General features: G+C 43.0%; 1 protein-coding gene across 1 annotated transcript in view; it reads right to left on the minus strand.

Annotated features, from left to right (window-relative positions):
* The window catches only part of msh3 (mutS homolog 3 (E. coli)), a 28753-nt gene extending 7888 nt beyond the window's left edge, over positions 1-20865 (minus strand). Inside the window, exons 1-21 of the mRNA XM_019888742.1 lie at positions 20604-20865; positions 19680-19788; positions 19051-19265; positions 18754-18975; positions 18568-18684; positions 18091-18208; positions 17563-17699; positions 17207-17373; positions 14084-14193; positions 13437-13551; positions 13170-13254; positions 12121-12230; positions 11713-11845; positions 9727-9914; positions 9479-9647; positions 9328-9392; positions 8564-8680; positions 8268-8375; positions 7426-7540; positions 6923-7080; positions 2269-2455 (exon numbers count right to left, since the gene is read on the minus strand). Of these exons, the coding sequence (XP_019744301.1) occupies positions 2269-2455; positions 6923-7080; positions 7426-7540; positions 8268-8375; positions 8564-8680; positions 9328-9392; positions 9479-9647; positions 9727-9914; positions 11713-11845; positions 12121-12230; positions 13170-13254; positions 13437-13551; positions 14084-14193; positions 17207-17373; positions 17563-17699; positions 18091-18208; positions 18568-18684; positions 18754-18975; positions 19051-19265; positions 19680-19788; positions 20604-20720 (2862 nt within the window). The 5' untranslated portion in view covers positions 20721-20865. The remainder of the gene's footprint in view (positions 1-2268; positions 2456-6922; positions 7081-7425; positions 7541-8267; positions 8376-8563; positions 8681-9327; positions 9393-9478; positions 9648-9726; positions 9915-11712; positions 11846-12120; positions 12231-13169; positions 13255-13436; positions 13552-14083; positions 14194-17206; positions 17374-17562; positions 17700-18090; positions 18209-18567; positions 18685-18753; positions 18976-19050; positions 19266-19679; positions 19789-20603) is intronic.
* Positions 20866-21205: the final 340 nt, after the last annotated feature.

Raw genomic sequence — 21205 nt, forward strand, 5'->3', positions numbered from 1 at the left:
AGGCTCACAAGTCAATAGTTGACAAATACTAACGATGTCCCCTGAACTTAACCCCACAGGAGGGCAAAGACAAACTCCAAAAACCCGATCTGGGGAAAAATAAGAAACCTTGAGAGAGGGGTGCACCACGAATATTACTGATCCAATGACTGCCATATTCCCTGTGCCTTTACCAACTGATCAACGACTGCGGAAAATTGCAAACTGAAAAGCTTTCTTCCGGCAGTCGCCTTCATAAATCTTACTGGACCGGTACCAAAGAGAAGTTCTAGCATCATCACATTTTCCTATACGCAGATTCACGATACATCACAACACGTCACTTTCATCGATGTGGAGACAGCATTGAGTAAGATGATGCTGTGAGTTGGATTTTGCAAAAGGCTCGGTCCACCTGCTGCTGTTTTATGTGAGCTGTGACCGGCTCGGCCCGTGCAAAAAGAAGAGAGCAATGCGTGTGAAGCTAATAGCAGGACCTGCTGCTAAGTGTGAACACCCCAACGAGTCTGATTTAGTAATGTCTGAGGAGGAGGCCACTGCAAAACGTTTTCGCTCAGAGGAAACATCAGAAAGGACCCTTGTGCGCAGCAGATGTGACACACAACACAAAACCCCGCCGCAACAAATCCGTGGAGCTTTTCCTCTCATTCAGCATCAAGGCTGTCTCGAGCGGTATTATGAAAGCCATCTACATTCTTAACTACCTCACGGGTGAATGCTGGGGGCAGGGAAAGGTGCGTTTCTATAACGACTGAGTAAAAAAGGAGAAGTCTGAATTTGACGCGAGCAGGCAGGTCTGGTGAGGAGGAAGAGGACATGGCAGTGGAGGAGGAGGAGTGGGAGGAAGAGCGCATGAAAGACAGTGTGGGTCTTCTTGTACCAAGGAGGGATATCACTGCAAAGCCAAACTTCTTTTTTTGCTTGTTTTTCCTTTTTATAGCCGGACCTCTCGAACAAATCAATGTTACACAACAAGTGGTTACGGAGTCAGCATCAGCTCTATCCTGCCTTAGTCACGTATGTTTTGCGCAAAATTACATAAACCACAAAACTGCCCCCCCCCCAAAAAAAAAAAAAAACACAATGACAAGGATATGTCCATTTGTCCGTAATGAGTGTAGAGTGGAAACAAGGTTGAACACAATCAATTCCAGGACGCTGGGCGACCTCTGGTTTATTAAAATTGTCCTCAAAGGTATGAATGAAAACAAAAATATAAAGATGCCTTGAGTTTGCCTACAAGTTGAATTAATTCCATGATCACGCTCGTAACCAAAAACATTTGTATCTTAAATCCATCAATCCATCCATTTTCTGATCGGCTTTTATCCTCACAAGGGTCACGGGGCGTGCCGGAGCCTATCCCAGCTGTCTTCGGGCAGTAATCGGGGGACACCCTGTGCCAGTTGCCAGCCAATCACAGGGCACACAGAGACGAACAACCATCCGCGCTCACACTCACACCTAGTGACAATTTAGAGTGTTCAATCAGCCTGCCATGCATGTTTTTGGAATGTGGGAGGAAACTGCAGTACCCAGAGAAAACCCACGCAGGCACGGGGAAAACATGCAAACTCCACACAGGAAGGCCGGAGCTGTGATCGAACCCACGACTTCTGCACTGTGAGGTCGATGCGCTAACCACTGGACCACCGGGACTTTTCATGGGTTGGAGGTGGAAAAACAACCTGATCAAACACCAGTGTTACAACACCATCCATCTTTTTGTTGCTAACAGTTGTATAGAGTACTAGAATAAATCACGATACTAACAGCTGATATGAGATCACAGAAAACATCATATGGAAGCAGAGACCTCCTTTATGAGAACAAAAGTGAGCCGCATGACATTTTGATCGTGTGACTTTTTTGAAGCAATAAAAACGAGGCCCGCCGCAGCACAGCCAACAAATTAGGCACGGGTGGATCACTTTTGCCTCTTTTTCCGTTGCAGCTCAAAAACATTATTAAGATAATAGATCAAGCCTCACCATGAGTTCGCTCCATTTTGAAGAGCTACTGCACTGACGAGGCTTCCCCATTGCCTCGTACAGTATCTCTTTTTTCCCTTTCAAAACAAACAATAATGGTCTGGCAAGGCATATAAGCAAGTGCGGTAACAGGAGCGCACAAATACACAAAGATCCAATTAGAGGCCATTAACTCGAAGGTGAATTGAACTGACTTTCACATCACAACGCATGCTGTAATAAGACAAAGAAATGCACTGTTTAAGAAGAAGAAAGGTTTGGGTGGCCACATGCTTACATCTCTGATGAAGTACTCGAGGGTAGCATAGGCGATGGCGATGCCGTCATGGGTGCTGGTGCCCCGGCCCAGCTCATCCAGGATGACCAGGGAGCGCTCCGTCGCGTGGGAAATAATCTCCGAGGCTTCGGTCAACTCCTCCATGAAGGTACTGCGCCCTTTGTAGATGTTGTCCGACGCGCCCATTCTGATCATCGGATAGAAGGAAGAGGAAGTCAAGGTTAAACTTACTTTACCAAATGAAAATATAAGCCGTATATCAAGCTTCAAATATTTGGGCGTGTCTTAAAGGTGGCTGATAGTATCTTTTGGATGATTTTGTGAGGAAAAGTGTGCAAATATTAAGTTAAGATGTCCTATATTGATAGACTCCTACTTTAAAAAATACTGAAGGCTGAGTGAGGATAAGCGCATTACAAAATGGATGGATGGAAAAAAAAATCTCTTTCCCAGTGACATATGATGAAAAGCAAAACATTTAAGTCGGTACAAAAGCACAATTAACACACTTACTACCATTCATAAAACTGCATGACAACTTTGTGTTCAATTAAACAAGCCCAGATATCCCGCTGAAGTACATTTTAGAGTAAACTGAGATGAGATCATCATCATTTCGGAAACACTTGCTCGAGTGAAAAACTAATTTGGTGGCAGAAAGTAGAACACTGAACACGTTTACATCCCTCATGAGCAATCTACAGCATCTAATGCATGGCACCATCTCCAGAAAAAGGAAATCATTCCTTTTCCATGCCATTTGGGAAGGAATTTTGCTAATATTCCCTCAACTCTGAACTGTCGACATTTTGTCGATTTTTATTCTTCAGGCACCAATGAATGATGCCAACGTGTCACTCCCATGTCACCATGATTACCCCCCACATGCCGCACGGAAAAAGGGCGTGGCAGGCATGCAGCTGCATTTCATGAGCTCATTTACAACATCGTGTCCGTGCATGAGTGTGACTCGAGGGAAATTATGGCCAATCTATAGGTTGCGTGCGCACCACAGCAAGAACGGGTACAATCCGATGTTCCCGCACACTCGTCTGTCCACGGGTGAGAGGACATGTACTGCGAGTGTCCAGCTGGAGCTGCTCATCGCGGCCAAAATCACAGATTGTGAAAACAGGCTCTATTTATCACCACTCACATCTTTCCAGTAAACATGCTTAGCCACATCTCAAGCGTTTCTGGAAAACCGCTTCGCTGCATTTACAATTCCATGATGACGCTGGTCAAAGTCTGTTGCATGAAAGCCACTGCTTCGCTCAAGTGTTCATGCATGAACAAATAGTCACAAGACATTTTAAGGAAAAATGATATTACACTGAACATAAACGCCAATTGCTACCTAATTCCTGGATTGAAAATTATTGTAATTTTTTTTCTAATGTACTTTTCTTCAAAAAAAAGTTTCACTTTTCAAATTAAACACTTGACGAGCTTTCTATAACATTTTTTGTGGTAGTCTAGCCCGCAATGGTGCATTGAAAAAGTTACTGCTTTGTTTTGATTAACACTTCATTTCCGTTAGATTGCCAAGAGACCGGTAAAAAAATTCTATGGATGAATTATGACAGAAAACACGATTGAGGCTCTTAGGCCATGATAATAAACATATTGTTCGACTAAAACACAGGTGTTAAACTCAAGGGGCTAGATCGGACCTGCCACATCATTTTATGTGGCCCTCGAAAGAAAATCAAACATGTCAACTTCCATGAATTGATGAATTTTTTGGGGGGGGCGGGGGGCTTTTAACAAGTCACACAAAGAGGTTTAACCGCCATGATGCATGACAACCCCGGGAGGTCAACATGAAGGGCATGATTGACTAAAATCCTAAACAGTGGCCACTGTGCTGGTGGCAACAAGGGTAAAATTGGTGAGGACCGCCCTATTAAAAAGTGCAATTCTTATAATTCGGTAATTATTGCTCACCATTGCCTAATAATTCCCCGAATAATTCACCTTCAGAAGTTCCGGTATATGTTGACCCACAAAAGAGCATTCACTGCTCCGAGTAATCGGTGTGTTACGCAGCACTACGAAGCTTCACACTGATTTTGTCACCTCTTTCGACTCGACTGCTATGTGCGAGAGCAGTTTCCTGCGCAATGGCTGATTTTAGAAGCGCACATGCTGTGAAAGACCCGAGCAGACATGTGCGCCGCCTACAAAGAGGAACAGGCGGTCTGTAAACTATTAAAAAGCCGGGATGCAGCGCCGCGCAACAGAACCACCACAACACTAGCCGAGGACGATGACGATGTCACATATGCGCCATCTCCGCTGTTTGACTATGGGACCTTTTCAAAACACACTTTCTCCCTTTAGCTGTTTCCATAACAACCGTGGAGGGATGCAGGACTGTGCTTTGAAAGCTTCAGGACTTAATGCAGACCAAAAAAAAAAAAAAAAAAAAAAAAAAAAAAAAAAAAAAAACTGCTGCAAACATGCACATTTGTATGACTTGCCTACTGGGGTTAACTGCTGAAGAACAAACACAAACATATTCATATATGGGAACTTATTTCTGATATGTACTGTGAAAATAAAAGCATGGGAGGGAGGGGAAACTGAAATTGTGTGAGCTGTTGTGCCACTTGAAAAGCTCACACTGATAATCAATAACGGGGATCATCTCAGACAGGGAAGCCCATTAGACACCCACGCGGCATTTCATTACCGCCGCCAAACCCACTAACTTTGCTCCATTCCAATCCACTTCTATAAAATCTTCCCGCCCCATCCGTCTCCCTTTCACTTATTAGAGCGGAAAACTCACAAAACGAAACGACAATGTTACACATAATAGATGCAGCAGAGGGACTTGGGTGGGCGTTTATTATCCATATAAACGTTTCCTCTGTCCCAATTAGAAATTGATAGGTTGATAAAAGAAACTGAGAGGTGAACATAGGGCAGCGCGCTTTCTCGGGGGACACTAATTAGCTCTTAGATGCATTTTTTTCCCCTGATAGACAGGGGATATTAACCTCCACGCCAGTAAAATCCCTTGGCTAACCACAACACCAGCTCGCCCCCAGTCAAACAAAGCCATGAGTCATACTTAAAGTGCACAATAAGTGCTTGAACCACCTTTAAAAGGATTCAAACATACTATAGGTACAACAATTAATCAAATTAATTAAATTATTTTGATAATTCCTTGGAGTTTTAGCCTCTCAACAGTAAAACTTCAAAAGAATGAGTATCTCAAACACAGGTGTCAAATTGTGGGCAAGATCCAGGCCTCCGCATCTGAATGTGTGCTTTTAGTACATATGTTAGACTGACATTATTTCCTATGTGAGATATCGCTTTGGTTTTCGTACAGTTTAGTCTGAGTCGGGACTTGGTTACACTGTGTTTTAAACTGTATTTTTAGGAAGGGGTGAGGGGAGAGGGTCTACAAAATAAGGAACGGAATTTTTTGAATGTCAACGTTGCACTATATTTACTTATATCTGTCTTGATTTGGCCCAAAAAACACACAATGACCAGTGATGCAATATATACCAATCATCTATATACCGAGGCGACAAGTTTTTATTGCTTTCTGTTCCTAAAAAGGCATTTAGAGCCCGGATAACCTGAAAGTAACTTCACTCGACCAAGGGCCATACAACAGAACCTTAAGATTTGAAGACAGAGCCTAAAACACCCCAAAACTGTATTTCTCACAACTGTTTTTTTCTCCCACCGGGTTAATTCATGAGAAAATGCTTAAACCCACAACAAAAGAAAATTACACACATCTGCAAGCCATTATGTCTCATCGCAGAGTGCAGCAGGGCCACAAATACAGAGAGAATACTGTATATTGTGGAGTGCGGAGTGGAAAGTGCACATAGAGCTGAACATAATCGAAAGATCTCTCTCCAACAAACATGTATTGTATTGTCAGTTTGCTCCTAACGCAACACAACCTAACCATGCTTCATCTTCATCTGTGGTGAAGGACACGGTGAGATTACCACGGATTAGCCTGTACTGTCACGCCTAAAAATACACTTGACACGGTGATACTTGATGACAGAATACATATTTTTTCCCCTCTCATTTTTTTTCCCGGGTTGTCAGACAGACTCGTCACACACAATTACAAGAAATAACAGACCTGCAGTGTTGTCATGGCAACTGTCCATCACTCACCAGTTACGTCTACAATCCAATGAAATCCATCCATCCATTTCCAACAGCGCTTATTCTAACAGGTTCGCGGGGAGTTGCTGTTGCCTATGCCAGCAGACCTCGGGCGGAAGGCACACTAGACCCTGAACTGGTCGCCAGTCAGTCACAGGGCACATATAGAGACCAGTCACACCCACATTCACACCGTCACTGAGTGAGACCCGTCCCCATGATGCCCGCACATACGTGTACCACTACACCATCAGTGACTCTAATGAAATCAAATTTTTCTATTACCTTCACTTATTTTGATTGTATGTGTTTTTTTGCAAGTTTGTTTGCATTGGTGTGCAGGTTTGCTTAAAAAAAATCTGGTGCAGAAATTTGGTCCAGTTGGTATGGATGCAGTGTATTTTAAAATGTAATTTTATTCAACGCAGAGTCAACTTTGATTGGAGGTTAGTCAATTTATCCACAGGTGTCAAACATTTTCCACTGGACTCAGTCCTACCTGGTGTAAATGGCATCCAAAATGCCCAAATTGGCCGCAGAACTGGGGACATAGGAGCCCATTTGAGCCATAATGCAGATCAGGGCCACTTGGCGGATGTAGGAGCTCTTTCCCCCCATGTTTGGGCCAGTGATGATCATTGTTCTTTGTCCATCCGCCTTTAGTGAAGAAGAAGTCAGGAGTTGTAACAAAAGGAAAAAAACGTACTTGGAAGTGATATACAGTCAAGGGATATTTGGATGCTAAGGAGGTGGGAGGACTTGAAGCGTTGGCTTGTTAAAACGGAAACCCACTCAAATAGTGACGGGCAAAGTGTGCTTGTGCTGTTATCTACATTCGTGTGTGTGTGTGTGTGTGTGTGTGTGTGTGTGAGTGAGAGAGAGAAAGACATATGTGCTGCTGGCATTTTCTTTCGGCAATGTGAGTATGCAAACATCTGTGTGATTTATCTTAGCTTTAGGTCAAAAGCTTTTGCACGTTCCTGTCTGTAGACGTGTGTGTACCTGTAGCTGCGCATGATTGGGCACATACTGGCTGTGCTCTCCCATGAGTAGGTCTATAGCGGGGTGTCTGCCATCCTTGATCACAATTTGACGCTCACTGTCAGACACCTCTGGCCTGCAACAGAATAAAAAGAGAAAATTATAGAGGTGACAGTTGCAGTTCTGAATAATGAAAGGAATAAAACTAATGGCGAGATAAGCGTAAATCATGGGGGGGAAGCAGGGAGGAGAGAATGGAATTGACCAAGGTTGGGGGTAAAGGATTGAGATGGCAGGTGGAGGGTTTGGATTTATGAATGACATGAGAGGTTTGGGAGGCATCAGGGAGGCAGAAATGCATGACAATTTTGGGCTCAGACATTTCCTTTCTGTAGTCATTTCATCATTCATGTTAATTGAAATGTTTTTTTGTGTGAATATTGAGCCCTTTTTTCTGCCTAATATTAAAAATGCATTTTTTTCAATATTTGTTATTTTCGTAGCATTTTAATCTCTGCTTTTTTTCAGTGTGGTCTTAAAAATGATTTGGCACCGCAGCAAGGATTTTTCAGTCAAGGTTTTATATAATAACAATCGTTCTTCGGGTTGTATTTGGATATAGTCGGTGTGTGTGTGTGTCTGTGTGTGCACAAGTGTGTGTGTGTCAGTGAGTGGGACAAATGTTGGCGTTCTGGCTGAGCACGCTGCTCAGCCCAATGCACTCACCCACGCACCGCCTGCCCGATACTATAGGACACGACACTGGAAACATGTATGTATACACACATGCGTGCGCGCGCGTGCACGCACGCACGCACGCACACACACACACACACAAAAACAAAATTGCAAGAGGATATCACCGGCAATATTCTCCATGTTTGGCCACCTCAGCCAATGAGAAGAGACAGTCCATGGTTGCTAGGTGACTAATAGCCCTTTTCATGGTGTGATAGTGCTCCCCAAACTGACTGCAAGAGAGCAATGAGGATAGAGAGATTTGCAAGCGTAAATTACCGGAAATGCATAATTGTATTTGCAGTCGATGGCACTGCTCGTGCACTTGAACAGAACATGACTGTGGCAGACAACACTTTGGACTGACTGAACACTCCAAACTGTGTTCATCATGCACAGAGCGTGTGTGTGTATATCATACTCCATAAAAGCGGTCCACTCCCTTTGGCAGTCCAGAAGCAGCTGCTCACGGAGCTGCAGCAGCTTCTTGTGACGCTCCACCACAAAGGGAGAGTGATACCTGCCGACCACTTTGGTGCTGCACAGCAAAAGGAGATGAAGTTCGTTTTTGATTTCTTGAAAAGAAGTGATTTAGGAGAGGCAAGTATTCCACCAGACAGCAACAATATGGACTGTAGCTTTTCAATACTGAATCCTGAAAAACCTTGTGTGGTTTTCTTCGTAAAGAAAGCTGCATTATAAGCCAGAACTGGAGAGTGCACGTCACATTCTCGCAAATTCGCACTCTTGCAAGAGTGACACGACTTCAAAATGACTCAGCAAAAGCAGATGTCACATCCTTATTACGCACATTTGACAATAAAGTTGTATTCAATTCAATTATTTTTGAATAAATACTTCATATAATTAGGTAAACAGCAGCTGAGAAAGCGGATATGAACCATTGTTGCTGAACCTGGCTTGACTTCTCTTCCCAAAAGGTGCACAACAAATAAATGGGTACCCAAGGCAGAAAAAAAATCCTCAAGCATTTTTTCATTTCGTTTTTATTTACTTTTTGTTGAAGTCATGAAGTCGTTTCATGTAATCAAAATAATTATTTGCCCCACCTTGTTTTCTGATAGCCTGGCAGTGATCGCGCCATGGTAGTCTAAATTTTAAAATACTGCATTTATAGCCCAAATAAGTCATTTTCCATCTTTCCATTCGTGTGTTGCAGCTCACCTGCTGACTTTAACCCAGTCACGAGGAACAATGGAGGACTGCGAGTTCTTCACCTCAATCAGAAACTGTCAGAAGAGGAGACAAACCGGCACTGAGCCACCACATCATAGTTCTTGACTTGTCTTGCCATTCAGGCTGCATCAGTAGGTACCTCCTGTCCTGACACGGTGGTGTAGTCGAGGGTGGGGGCTTTCAGCACAATTCGAACATGTTTGCGATGGTCCTGAATCTCTTGCAGAACTTTCTGGATTTGCTCTCTTCTTTCCCGCAGCACCGGAAAGCCAGAGAGATCCGAGAAGAGCTCTGTCTTATTCCCACACCTGCAACATGTGACAATGAAATTATATTGTATTCACGCTATCCCATCTTCAATTTCTTCTTTACCCTTAAAATACTCACTTGGCTGCCTTCTCATTAAGCACGCTGAGGAAGCCGTGGGCTGGGGCCAGCAGGTCCGGGGTGTCCACCAGGAGTCCTCGAATGAACCCAGAGCGGATCTGCGCTCTAATAGCCGGCAGCAGGGCTTGAAGTTCCAGTGCCAGGCGACAAAGCCTGCTGATGATGATGTAGAACTCCTGCGTGGACGACTACAACACATTTTTTCAATCATAAATGTTCGAAATAAACAACACACACCTTTATTTCTTTCCCTTCACTTTTCATTGACTGTTGTGCCGACAGACAACAAGATTAGCACACTAAATCTGATCTGCACTTGATACCAGAGATAAAATGTCAACGCATAATCATTGAGTGCAATATATTTCATCTACGCCTGATATTGAAGCTTAGGAAGAAAAAGGCAGTGTCTCATTGGAGCCCCGAGAAGTGTTTCAACACAATGTTTCAGCAGATTAAATCATTAAACAATCAGCAAACAAGCAGATGGAAATTTACTTCAATACCTTGATGACAGGATTTTAAGTAAGATTTAGTTTTCTTTCGTTTCTTACAATTGTCCTTCCTTCTGCTAGAGTCTATGTTGTTGTGTCTATAAGGGGACCTAGAAACAAAATATGTTGCTTTTCAAAGTATTATTTGGTAGAAAAGCAAATTAAAGCCATACTAAAACAAAAAGAAAACAAAAAAATCACGGGCCTGATTTATTCAAGGTTTGCATAACACAATTGCAAACTTGACTCTTGAAGTTGTTTGTCAAGTGAAGTCGTAATATTACGGGAAGAAAATCATTTCCATATTTTATCTCCAAATACAGCACACAACTTTTTCTCTCGAAAGTAAACAACTTTATTTTCCCAACATTGCTAAGCTTCCTGAAAACGAATGACTTCTTATTGAAAATGCAGTGCTTATTTTCCCAAAAAGATATACATTCACACATGGACAAAATAGTTGGCTCACATTAACCCTTAACGATGCGGAACTTTGCCCAAAGCTGCCTGACAGAAAAATTGTGCTTTGAATTTCTATTTTGTCAACAGACACACAAAGCCCTCATATGCCAAATAGCTTAATCGGCATATGACTGAGCCAATAAACTGTTATTGAGACAACAAGTAATGTAATGGCATTGTTTACATTGTGATTTGCGCTGGCAGCTTTAAAGGCCAAACCTGTGATCAGTTTAGATCAAGAGTATTGATTTATCAACGCACAGCATGGGCATGCCTCTTGGGAAGCGAAGCTGTTGCACTTTATGATTCCATTAGTGAAATTGCAGTGGACTTCTGCGTCACAAAGGGTTAATGAGAGTCACGGTGGGACAAAGCTTGCAGGTATAAATCACACACTGCTGCTTTACAGGTTCCCCTCATGTCAGCAGCCCCCTTAGATGAGTTCTTCTTGGAACACGCAGAAGTAGAGCCACTACATCCCAATAGTATGACATCCCCCGCGTCCCCTCATGAGCGGAGCCAGGGATACGAGCCATTACACACGGTCCTATTTATCTACAGAGAGCCCACATGAGAATTAGCGTCGTTGTTTGTGTGTCCGTGCGTGTGCGCTGAGTGACATTTATGTTGTTTTTGTCTATATGGAGGATTAAAAAGTTGAACACCCAGATGGGTGGTCGAGACCCTCTGACATTTGAAAGATGAGTCAGATGGGAAATGAGATTGCGTGAGACTTTCAGGTAATCTCTTGGTGTCACCCGTGTGGCTTTCTTTCAGGTGTCTCTTGACTTGTCCATGTGTCTCTCAAGATTCTTTCTCGCCGTCTCTCTTCAATGGACTCAGTGTCTCCCACTATCACAGCTTCTTTTTTTAGTATGTCCCGCTCAGTGTCTGTGTCTCAGTGACTCTCTCACTCTCAGTCTCTTTGTCTTTTCAAGTCTCTCTCTCGCTCTCTTTTTTCTCAATGTCTGTGTCCATTTCTTGCTCCCGGTGAATCAGTGCCTTTATGTATTTATTTTAAAATGACTACCTTTTTGTTGAATATGCTGCAAATTCCTCTCTCCAGATCAGGCAAATGCACCAGCAGGGATCTTGTGGAGTTTAATGTGAGAGAATCGGACTCCAGGATCTCCTGCACTGCATCCTGACGCTCCGAGATGGACCTAGAGTTCCAGGCACAAAATAGGATACCGGTACATAACTTGTAATAGTCCTTTTCAATGGGAATGGATAAACTCGTCAGATCTGTCAACAACTGTCATTCGAATCTGGGCTTGCATTTTTCAGAATCAACTCCATCTTTATGATTTCCCTTTTCCTCATTTCACTATTGTTGTGCCTTCCCCCAAAATGGCCTTGGGGTGGCTAAAGCGGCTTTACCGTTGCAGGTTATAGTATCACCTGTTGCTTTGGCAGGTACGAGAAGCCGTGTACTCACCGTGGGTCTGTGAGCGGACGAGTCACCCACTTCCTCATTAGTCTCCTCCCAAATGGAGTGTGCGTGTGGTCCAGCACCCACAGCAGACTGCCCCTCACACCGCCATCTGTCTGTAATTGAACACACAACACAATGGGAATGTGACACGCTCAACGAATAACTGCAGAATACAGCTTTGTTTAAAAGGAAGGAAAGGGGAAAAAAAAAGAGGACAAAGGACTTGGATTAGGACCAAAACTTTGTGCGTGTGCATGTATGTGTGTGCAGGATGCTTGACATCCGCGCGCCCCACAGGAGTCATGCCGAACCTTAAAGCCATTGCCCACGCGAGCCTAGCTTGTCACCGAGCAATTTGCTGGGAACTGAGAAGCAGTTTAAGTCGGCCGCTAAATCTTTACTGCCCACTGTGCAATGAGGAGAGAAAGCGGATTTTGTTGGACATCGAGATTTTGTCCACAAGCCTCCGGGGTGCTCAAAATCACGGAGTGAATGCCTATCATCAACATCTTAACAGCTAAGAGAAGTAAAGTTCCATAAAGATGCTCATGTTCAGGGGGATCCTTATTCTAAATGAGCATAACAAATTACAAACTGATCTGATGACTAGAGACAACAAATATATATACATACCGGTGTGTGTGTGTGTGTGTGTGTGTGTGTGTGTGTGTGTGTGTGTGTGTGTGTGTGTGTATATATATATATATATTTTTTTTTGATTGTGAATTTAAGTGTGACTGGGCATGTTCCTCATCACTTGAGAATTTGGTCTATACTGTAAATTTTTGCAAATTCAGGGTGTAGGCATAGCTATGTAGCTAACTGCATGTTGTAGTGGTAAAAACCATTTAGTGGGAGAGGGGCAACTAATGCTGTACGCCCAAGTGTATTACTGGGCAATAAATAAATAAAAATCTGTAAAACTTAATTGTAAGAAAACAGTTAAATGCTATATCTCCACAATTGAGTACTGCAATTCATGTCACTTTATAATGTCACATTGAGAACGCAATAAAAAATGCAATAAAAAACACAAAAGAAACATTAATCACCTGGTTGTTGAGGATTTCCAGGTTCCTGAGTGTGGCGGCGCTGAGGATCATTCCCTGTGACTCACCAGTCAGCCGTTGGAAGGAGCTGCAAGGAATAACACGAAATTATCACACTATATGGCCGAAGTACAACATTGTCCAATTGCTTCATGTAAAGTCCTTGCCCACACAGGGTCCTGGTTCACATTGGCATCTTTAGCAGACAAAAAAATAGGAACTTCATGGACAGACTGAGGTTTGACGTAAGTGTGTGTGTCTCTTGTATACCTTTCACTTCGAAGCACTCTGTCCAAGTTGAACTCTTGGAGGTATTGGATTAGAGGACCTAAACAGCAGATCACCGGGCTGTCCAATGATGCCACACTACATAGAGAGCGACAGCCTGGACAACACAAGCACATTTTTACTTATCCAACACCGTCATGAAACTGAGTGAGCATCTAAAGGATTTACTTTACATGGATGTATTGCGTTTTTTTTTTTTTAATGGATTATCTGGGAGGAGTTCAGATGTGCAAGATGAGGTGGCTCGGGCATCTGGTTAGGATGCCGCCATAGTGACATAATGCATAGGTAACGTATCCACCTTTTTTTTTTTTTTTTTAAAAACGCATTTACGAGTCATTCCCAGTCATGAGTTTTTTACTAGTCATTCCGAAAACGCACTGTGCGCATCACAGGGCGAAGCGGCGGAGGAGACGGGCTGGGGACAGACCAATCACGCTCGTCTTTGCGTCTGCAAAGTTGTGAAGCGTAACAGTGTGGATATTTGACTTGACACTCATCACTGAAATGATTATGGTTGAAAAGAATTCTGGAGTGGATTGTGGTGGCGTTTTAAGGTTCTGCTTGATAAATAAGACAGTAAAACGACACGATAATAAGGCAGAAGAAAGGAACACAAATACACACACCTTCGATCTGTGTGTGGCAATAGAATTCAGTGACCGTGTTCATTGCAGAGGCAAACTCAAAGTGGGCGCTGTCCCTCCTCTCAACTCGCACCTTGTCACCAGCCTGAGCACTGGAAGAAAATGACACGAATAAAAGCAAATATCATTTTCCTACCTAATGAAAGGGAAGAAAAAAAAAAGTCACTGTTCAAGCCATCTTTTCTTACACTCACACAAACATTGCATATCCGCCGCTTCATCTCATCTCATTCATTCATGCTGCAATGCTGCTTTCAAGGACTCGCTAGCTTTGTCCAATCTGTTGTTGCCAAGGCAACCGAGGCAAACATGTGGCTATGGATGCTGTTTTTTTTCCGAACACACAGGCACACGCACACGCACACGCACACACACACACACACACACACACACACACACACACACACACAAGCCATCGTTCATCAAGTCCGCCGCTGGTCGGACTGGGAGCAACAATGTTATTGTTCCAGTAAGCTCCATAAATCATTGAAGCAGTCAGTTCAAGCAAACGGTGAGTTTCTATCGATCAGTCGAGCTCTGTGAAGCACTTCTACCAAACATAAAACAGGTTGTAAAAGTGTACCAAGAGTTTGAGGCTCACAGAAAAGAATTGTGGTTTTGTTTTGCCTCATTTGAAATGTCAGCTTGGTAAAGCTGAAACATCAGCCTGCTTCAACAGGTATTTTATGCATATTTAATATCAGGAAGGCTGATAGGATGCAGCTATTTTTAAAAGTATGATGCGTTAGACGATGACTGATTATGCCAGGGGATTACTCCAAATCCTTCGAGTGAATATGGATGCTGACTTTCCTGATCATCAGTCTTGTATTTGGTTTCACCTGTCACGTTCAAACACACATGCTGGGAAACTTTTTTTCCTCTCTCTTTTACCCATTCAACAAAGAAAATGACAACTAGAAGACTGCATCACTTGCAATGTCTGAGGTTATCACAGAGGAGAAAGGGGCGAGACAGATGAGAGAGAGAGAGAGAGAGAGAGAGAGAGAGAGAGAGAGAGAGAGAGAGAAAAGAGCATGTGTGAAGTGCGCAGCAAAATGAATAACTTCTAAACGATCTATCAAAATCTAGAATGGCGTAATGTTTAATAGATTTGGACATGTAATGAACGTTATATTCGTTTATATTGAGTTGCAGGCCTGCAGGCAATGACTGCCGCCTCACCTCATAGAATCTGCTTATCAACTTAAAAATCTTCAAAAAAAAAAGAAATGAGACCAGTTGTGTCACAAAGCCTCATCCAGTGAGATTTTTCACCTGCTCAAATTCCCCTCACAAACCTGACTCGTGACCGCAGGCTGTGGGGTTGGTGAGTGAAACCGCTAATATAGCACCCTGATACCAACCAATCTCCTGGGGGCTCATTACCTGTCTCTTTGCGGACGCGCACGCCAGGTTGCCAGGGGGCCCGCTGCCACCACTTGGCCCTGGAGAGGTCAAGGTTGTTGGCAAGGTTGATCTGAATTTTTATTTTATTTTATTTTATTTTTTATGACAAGTCTTTTGATAAACTGGTGTGGATTTTTTCTTTCCAACAATTATGTTCCCTGATTAAAAGACTCAGTCATCGATTAATGAGTTACTTTAATATATATATTTATCATTCCTACTCAAATAATTTTACCAGGAGCAGAGAAAATTTAGAGTCTAAACTTTAGACGGTACAGTGGTCAGGTGGTTAAGGTGGCCTACCCTGCGATTTAGCCATCGACCAGTCCAATGTGCCCATGCCCTTCACCCCAAAACAGTTCAACTGCGACCCTAATGAGGATAACCAATTCACAAACTACATGGATAAACAGACAGCTAACTAGCTGAGAGTGAATCTGGAGCATCACTGCCCACTGGAGCCAAGCTCATTTACTCCATTGTGCCGCAATAGTTTCAAGATGCAAGTCTGCAATCAATTCCCCACAATTAACAACCAACAAATCTTTACATATTATCATCTCTGCTCTAATTCAGTTTTCCCAACCCTTATCGAGACAGGGCACCTATTTTAGATTACTACGCACAGCGCACCATCAAAGACAAATGTCACAAAAAATATGAACTCACAAATTTGAGTTATTGTGAAATCTGGGCCTGTTTAATTGAACAAAAGCTGATATATTCATAGGCGGCCATGATTTACTCTGTTATGAATGGCAACAGGTGGATACAGAGGTTTATTATACCTTCTGAAATATTAAGGAAAAGTATTTTATTGTTTTTGCCCGTGGGACTGTTTGCCGGCAGAGATGATGGAACAAAGATAAAGTTGTAATTCATAAATAATAATTACATAACTTCCTGCGGCACCCCTGATGATCTCTCACGGCATCCGAAAGTGCCACAGCACATTCGTTAGGAAACGATGCTCTAATAGATTGGCCTTGCTTGTGTGGCGCTCAAACAATGACCGCAGGCGCCGTTGTGAGCACACAAATGAACACCCAAAAGGCGAAAAGTACAACACAAATGAGGGTGAAGAATGACAAATGTGCACCAGGTAGGAGACAGCAGAGGCAGAAAGCAGCAGGCACCCCTCTATTTATCCAATCAACCTCATCAATTCTAATCCACTTCACTTCCTCCCACTCCGTCGTTTGATTTTCATTTGTGCTTTATGCAATGAAAGAGAGCCCCAAGAGGCTCATCGTTTGGCACAACGCTGGGCAGCACATGTACCTGCATTTTCATATTAATTTTTGGCAAGAGATAACAGAGACGTGTATGTGCAAACGTGTTGATATCATCCCTGAGGGGATCAATGTGTCTGAATTTACTGTTTTACATACCATTAAATTAACGGTTCATTGCATTCCAGTTTCCTCCCACATTCCAAAAACATGCATGATAGGTGAAGTGAATTGTTATTGTCCATGGGTGTGACTGGTTATTTGTCTATATGTGCGCTGCCACTGACTGGCGACCAGCCCAACATCAGCTGTGGTAGGCTCAAGCTCACTTGCGACACTCATGAGGAGAAGCATTATAGAAAATGGTTGGAGGGATGCGGAAAATGGGAAAAGACTCATGAAGAACAAGTTGTGGCGTGGTTTAAAAAAAAAAAGAAGGCCCACAACGACCCCTGGTGGCTACCTGGCATTGATAATGCTCTCCAACAGTTTCTGGGTCTGCGCTGAGAGGTCAGAAGGCACCAGGATCTCGACGGGGTTTATCATCAAGATACGGCTCTCCAGTTCGGAGCGAGACTGACTGTCAGGGAAAGAATCCAGCTGGACCTCTCCTGTGCTGGGCTGAACTGCCTGCATTTGCAAATTACCCGGACATAAGACACAATGGATATATACGGTATATATAGATTTATTCTATTCCACGTTGATGTTTTTCATTGTTGATGGAAGTAGCATTTACGAATAAGCCAAAGTACAACTAAGAAAGATAAAGTAGATGACTGCAGGGATGAGACCAGAAGGTGCTCCAGTCAAACTCACCACCAGCCCCACAGTGAGTTGCTTCTTCAACTTGTCCCAGTTCTCACTGACACACAAGAGGATGCTGTCAGGAGGCACCGACACATCATTGTGGCTTCCGCCCTCCATGTCATCTGGACTGCACACAGGATTGACGTCTCAGTGGACTGTTGAGGACAATGATGCTGGAGAAATGCAAGGCTATATATAAACTCACACTCTAACCCAGGGGTGGGCACATTACTTTGGTGAATGATCACATTTGGATTCACCCTTTGGCGCTCTATAATTTGCCCACCACTGCCCTACCCCAACCAAAATAGGACGGACAAAAAAAGGTGTGTATATCAACTGTTATTCCAGTCAAAGTTTCAAAAGCCCCTTTTAAAGCACTCTAGTCTTGCTTAATTAGACTTATGCTTGCTTTGACAGTGACGAGGAAGGCTGCAGCTAAAAACAAACCAAAAAAGCCAATAACGTTGTATTAGAATAAAGCTAACAGACTCATTGATCACGCGCTACCAAACAGTTAGCGTTTCAAAAGGATACCCTCTCCCACCAGCGTGGACTTGGTGTACAGAGCACTGAGTTGCCGGGCAAACAGAGTGTTCTTATTGGCCCCTGACGCTTTGATGGCGGAAGTCTCAGTCTGCTTGACAACACCCACCTGTGCAGCAAAAGACAACGTTGCGGTGTTAATACAATGGCTTTGGGGCTTTAAACTAACCCTACGGCACAAATGGGGGCTTGTGAAGTGTAATTTTACTGTCACTTGTCAGCATATTTCGGTGCTGTCAAATTAAAAGCAGACTGTACATCAAGAAAAACAATGAAATTACTTTTAGGCTTTAGATTTTTTGATGTAAAAAAAATGTTTTTTTTTTTAATATGAACTACTACAAAAATAAATCCAAATCACAATCATGTAATGACATCAGTCTATACTTCACAGCAGCAGGGAAAGCAGTGGAGCGCCAATGTTTTTCTGTAATGCTAAATAAAATTCTTTGCAGTCCAAATTCATACTTTGTGGCCGTGGGACACCAGCCGCCTGACGTGGACAAACAATCGGTGTGTGGGGATGCTGCACGTCATAAAGTTGTGGTCCAGGTGACAGAAGATATTCAGCTCCTTTGCGGCAATCTAACAACACATGTACGTTAAAAGTAATTGACGAACTCGGTTGAAATATATCTAATATTGATTTCTTACCTCAGCATCGTCTCCAAAAAACCTATACTTGTATCCACACTCCACAGCCAACAAGACATCCTTGTGCTGCTGCTTGAGCTGGATGACCTGCTGCTCCAGAGGAGTGTACGCACTCTTTGAACGTCGACAGAGGGCGCTATTGGTTGATGGAAGACTGACCTCTGTGGCCGTTCCTTCGGCATGTTGTCCTCCTGGCTTGGCAAACTGAGAGAAGTTCAACGTCTACAAATAGAAGATGCAGTGATTATATTTATCAGACAGAACCTAATTTTATTTATGACAAAAAAGAGGGGATACCTGCTTTGAGCTCTGCTCATCTTCTGATTTCTCTGCAAGTTGGTCATTGATGCATTGACTTTTGACACCATGACTCCCACCGCTTCCCTCCTTCACACGAGTCACAATATCACAGCTCTCGCCACTGGGCTCAGTCGGGCAAGTGAAGCCTTTCAGCCTCTCCAAGGTTGAAGGGCACAAACCCCCTGGGCCTCTGCTGAGTGGCGACTTTTGTTCTGAATCGGGAATAAGAATAGCTTTGTTGGAATTCGTGTTGTCATGATAACAAAATTCTGACTCGGATAATACACATACTGTACACTGACTGTACTGCATAATGTAATGATATCAAAAATCTAACACATCAGTAAAAGCAGATGGCAAAATGTTGTATATTCTATTTATACTGAATGTATGTATAGTAATAATAACATTATATGTTCAGTGCTGAAGAAGTGCAGTCCACGTGTTCACATGGCATTTTTCCATGAAAAACATCCTCCACAGCGATGTGAAGGACTCATCACCAATTATTGTCAACACTTGATTTCAGTTATTGCTGCCAAGGGTGACAGAAATCAGGAATTGGGCAAATACATTTTCAGGGCACTGTACATGTCCCCATTGATATATGTCTCCATTAGAGTCACCTGCAGAGCTCTGAGTGGATGCAGTCTCAAGGCCTCCGTCATCCACCAGCAGGGAGAGCCTGGCTTGTTTGGAAGGCAGGTCAGAGTCATGGTGGTGGGAGATACGCTTCTGTGGGGCGGACAAAACAAAAACATGGGTGACATACGACAACAGAGATTGGTTATTGGGGCCAGGAAGGCCTTCTCTGCTGGCCTAAAAAAGATCAGAAGCACTGACCAACATTTACAATGTAAATTCCAATACGGTAGTGTATTGGAAAACTTAACGGATTCCATGACCAAATTTAGTGATACAGTAAACGTCAAATGAGCTTAAAAAGCTTGAAGGATCTTTTTTTTAATGAAATGTTTACTAACTGCCAAAGTACGGCTTCTTGTGAATTGAGTTGAGCAGAGTTCCATGGCATCACTGTATGTTCACTGAAATTAATCTGAATTATTCCCAACGTTCTATTCTCTTCATCTTGTAGTTTGTCTCATTCCCTTCCCGAGCCAGTAGTTCTACCTGATGCACCTTATACTATCCAAGCAACGAGACTGTTTTTTAGTCAAAAGGATTTCGAATTCATTTCACACGGCTAGCTGTCACACAATTAGTAGCGTCAGCATTTCTCAGTCTGCGGACTGTTGGTCAAAGCAAGCCAAGCTTGACCAGCAGAACACATCTGTAGCGATCTGCACACATATGCATTTAATAGCCAGCATTGTTGGTGTATGAAGCATTTTATTTTTCATCTTTTTGGTCATGGGACTAAAGAAATGCTGATTCTGAACTGCTTAAAACGTAAGTGGCGTGATAGTAGTGGTATTAAGAGGTGGATTAAGTAAATCCTCAATGTAAGACCACTTACCAAATGCACGGCCCGCCACAGTGAGACGGGCAAGAGATAAAATCACTCATGTGGCACATGATGGTTTGCTCACCTTGCCTTTCGGGAGAATACAATTCCTTTTTGGTTTTGGCGTCCCACTGCTCGCCCCTCCGAAGTACCTGCTGATGGACGTCTGAGAGACACGCGACTCTTTCAGAGATTTAGGCATCCTAACCGCCGACTGTTACCTTCACGGACGCCATAAACTTTGATTGTGTTGACAGGTTTTATTATCAAAAAAATTGCGGGAAGGCTCCGGCAATTTTTCAAAACACAGCGTCGCGCGTGATGTGATCACAGTCGCGTTGATGACGCAAGCATCAAGCGCACCAGAATATTTTAGTTTCCTGTTTAGGGTTTTCAGATTAAACACCATGTCTGATAATGTACTATTTTTCCCCTTGTATATGCGCAAATAACTTTGACAGAATTTATTTGATTGAGATTTTTTTTTTATGTCTGTCAAGATGATCGGAAAAAGCTTCTAGTAAATATACTGTACATCGTAACCGTCGCCTATGGCAGCAGTTTTAGTGTTTTTTCTTGACACAAGGAAAAAAAAATGAACATGTTCAAAATTCCTTTACGACAAGAAAAGTACAGGCGACCGTCTGGCGTTCGTTTGACAAATGTTTGCAAACATGAACAAAGTCT

This window comes from Hippocampus comes, unplaced genomic scaffold, assembly GCF_001891065.2.
Source record: "Hippocampus comes isolate QL1 unplaced genomic scaffold, H_comes_QL1_v1.1 scaffold155, whole genome shotgun sequence".
Classification (NCBI taxonomy): domain Eukaryota; kingdom Metazoa; phylum Chordata; class Actinopteri; order Syngnathiformes; family Syngnathidae; genus Hippocampus; species Hippocampus comes.